The sequence below is a fragment of the Sinocyclocheilus grahami genome, unplaced genomic scaffold (assembly GCF_001515645.1).
Source record: "Sinocyclocheilus grahami isolate Dianchi unplaced genomic scaffold, SAMN03320097.WGS_v1.1 scaffold3558.1, whole genome shotgun sequence".
NCBI lineage: Eukaryota > Metazoa > Chordata > Actinopteri > Cypriniformes > Cyprinidae > Sinocyclocheilus > Sinocyclocheilus grahami.
In genome coordinates, this window is record NW_015508662.1 from 16898 (window position 1) to 19139 (window position 2242).

The 2242-nt window shown below is 36.7% G+C and overlaps 1 protein-coding gene across 1 annotated transcript in view; it reads left to right on the plus strand.

Moving 5' to 3' along the window:
• Window positions 1-2242, plus strand: part of LOC107576346 (solute carrier family 15 member 1-like) — a gene marked incomplete at its 5' end in the record, with an annotated part of 19946 nt that overhangs the window by 16821 nt on the left and 883 nt on the right. The window contains 4 exons of the mRNA XM_016262540.1: window positions 282-328; window positions 398-493; window positions 1272-1380; window positions 1467-1601. Of these exons, the coding sequence (XP_016118026.1) occupies window positions 282-328; window positions 398-493; window positions 1272-1380; window positions 1467-1601 (387 nt within the window). The remainder of the gene's footprint in view (window positions 1-281; window positions 329-397; window positions 494-1271; window positions 1381-1466; window positions 1602-2242) is intronic.

The window sequence follows — 2242 nt, forward strand, 5'->3', positions numbered from 1 at the left end:
TTGTACTGGCAGTCTATTTCAAACCACCAAAACAAACTACAAAACACTTTTGTTTTGACCAGATTTTGTTCTAAATGACATCCCATGTGTTCAATCTTTGATTTTGCTTGAAGTATATTAGGGCTTTTATTGGCCCAAGTCAAAAGAGCCCACTCCAGAATCACTGGTCTTCAGTGTAAGTCTATGGGATTTGCCCGTAAGTACACAGGTCCATGGCCTGTTAAAAACATTACTGTGAAAATATAAAAGTGAAAAATACTGACCTTTCTTTTTTCCTCCAGCAAGAAGACATTAAGTCCAAACCAAATGAAGGAAAGCATGCCATTAGGTAAGACTTAAAACTGGTTTAACTGCTCCTTAAAACCAACCTATCCCTGAATGATTTCATGTCACACAGGTTTGTGAATGGCTGGACAGCTGATCTGAACATCACTAACTTGGATTCCATCGAACCATCAGCCGCTTCAAACTACACACTGGTTTCTCACGGGAAGTGAGTCAGTTTGTCCGATTTTTTAATTTTTTTTATTGATGTTTAATAGTTATAATTGCCGACATGTTGACAAAGTTGTTAATTGCTTTTTATCAAAGTTACATTAGTGCTTTTTAAAGTCAACTTGAAAACATTGACTCTACTTACTCTCTAATGACGTTTTACTAACTCTCAGCATTCCCATTCATCTCAATAGCAGTTGCTCGGCTGGAGCATGCAACCCTGAAAATACACAACCTAAATGTTGACCTTTCCAGATCTTTTTCTTTTGAAAAAAAAAACAGCTACTTGTATACATTGTAATTAGATGAATGTACTAATTACACTGTTTGAACAATCAGCACTTATTATTTTCTAAACTGTTAGTACAAGCATAGATATAAAATGTTCTGTCGGTTCTTAATGGATAGTCTTGGCCCCAATTGCTGATCGGTTAATAGTGTCTCGCATGCTAAAATACATGGTCTTTGCTGCATAATGTGTCCAGTGATGTCCAAAACCAGAATTAGATCCAAGTGATTACTGAAAAGGAAAAATTGTTTGCATTCCCATTCATCTCAATAGCAGTTGCTTTGTTGACACATGTAGGACTAAAAATGCACAACCTAAATGCATCTTTTTGGTCCACTTTTCATAATCCAGTAATTTCCCGAAGGATAAAAGCTACCTTTTTTTCTTTTCTTAAAATGGGTTGTGAATACAATTTCATGTTGACTTTAAATCCCTGTCTCTTGGAGTCATGGTGTCTGACTGCTGTTCTGTTGGTTTCTCTTCTAAGGCATGATTTCGTGCTCAGACATGGTGAGCAGTGGTGTGAGTTTTCTCGGAAGTTTGGATTCGGTGCTTCATACACCTTCCTCATCCCCAGCACCGTGTTCTCCACTGATGTGTGTACTTCAGTAGAAGTCTCTGTATGGCCTTGATATTGTGTCTTCTGGTTTATATGTGCATGTGTGTTTTTGTGTGTGTGCAGTGTGCGTCTATAAGAGAAGTTGTGGACATGAAGCCCAACTCGGTCCACATGGCTCTGCAGATTCCTCAGTACTTCCTCATTACCACAGGAGAGGTCATGTTCTCAGTCACTGGCCTGCAGTTCTCATACTCACAGGTACAACAACAGCACACTTCACCGGTCACGTCACCAGCACTGAGGACGTTACTCCAAAGAAAAGAAAAAAATCAGTTCCCTTTACATAATATCATTAGATGAATTTACTAATTACACTGTTTGAATTGTTATCACCATTATTTTCTAAAACTGTTTACACATGGACAGTAAAAAATAGATATCAAATGCTCTGTCAGTTTTATAAGAACAGTAATAAAATGAATAGTCTCGGTTCTGGATGCTGACTGGTTAATACAGCGTTTTCACTGTACTAAAATAAAATGTTTACTTGCCGCGTAATGTGCCCAGTGACGGCCAAAACTAGAAATAGATCTAAGTGATACAGATTATTGAAAAAGAAAAAAACAGGACAAGGTCTTGGTGCAGTCCATTGGTTTTTGATTGGCTAGAGTTTTTAATTTAAACAAGAATTTAATACAGAATATAGATTGCAGACCTCAAAGAAGCCAAGCGATAAATTCGAAGGGTTCACACATAGCTTAACATAACACAATGCCTAAATAAATAAATAAACCATTCATAAACCAAACAAAGATAACAGGTGCAAAGATTATAAATACATAGAATCTTCTCAATTTACAAGTAGGAAATATTGGAAAAAATTGTAGTTAAATTTACAA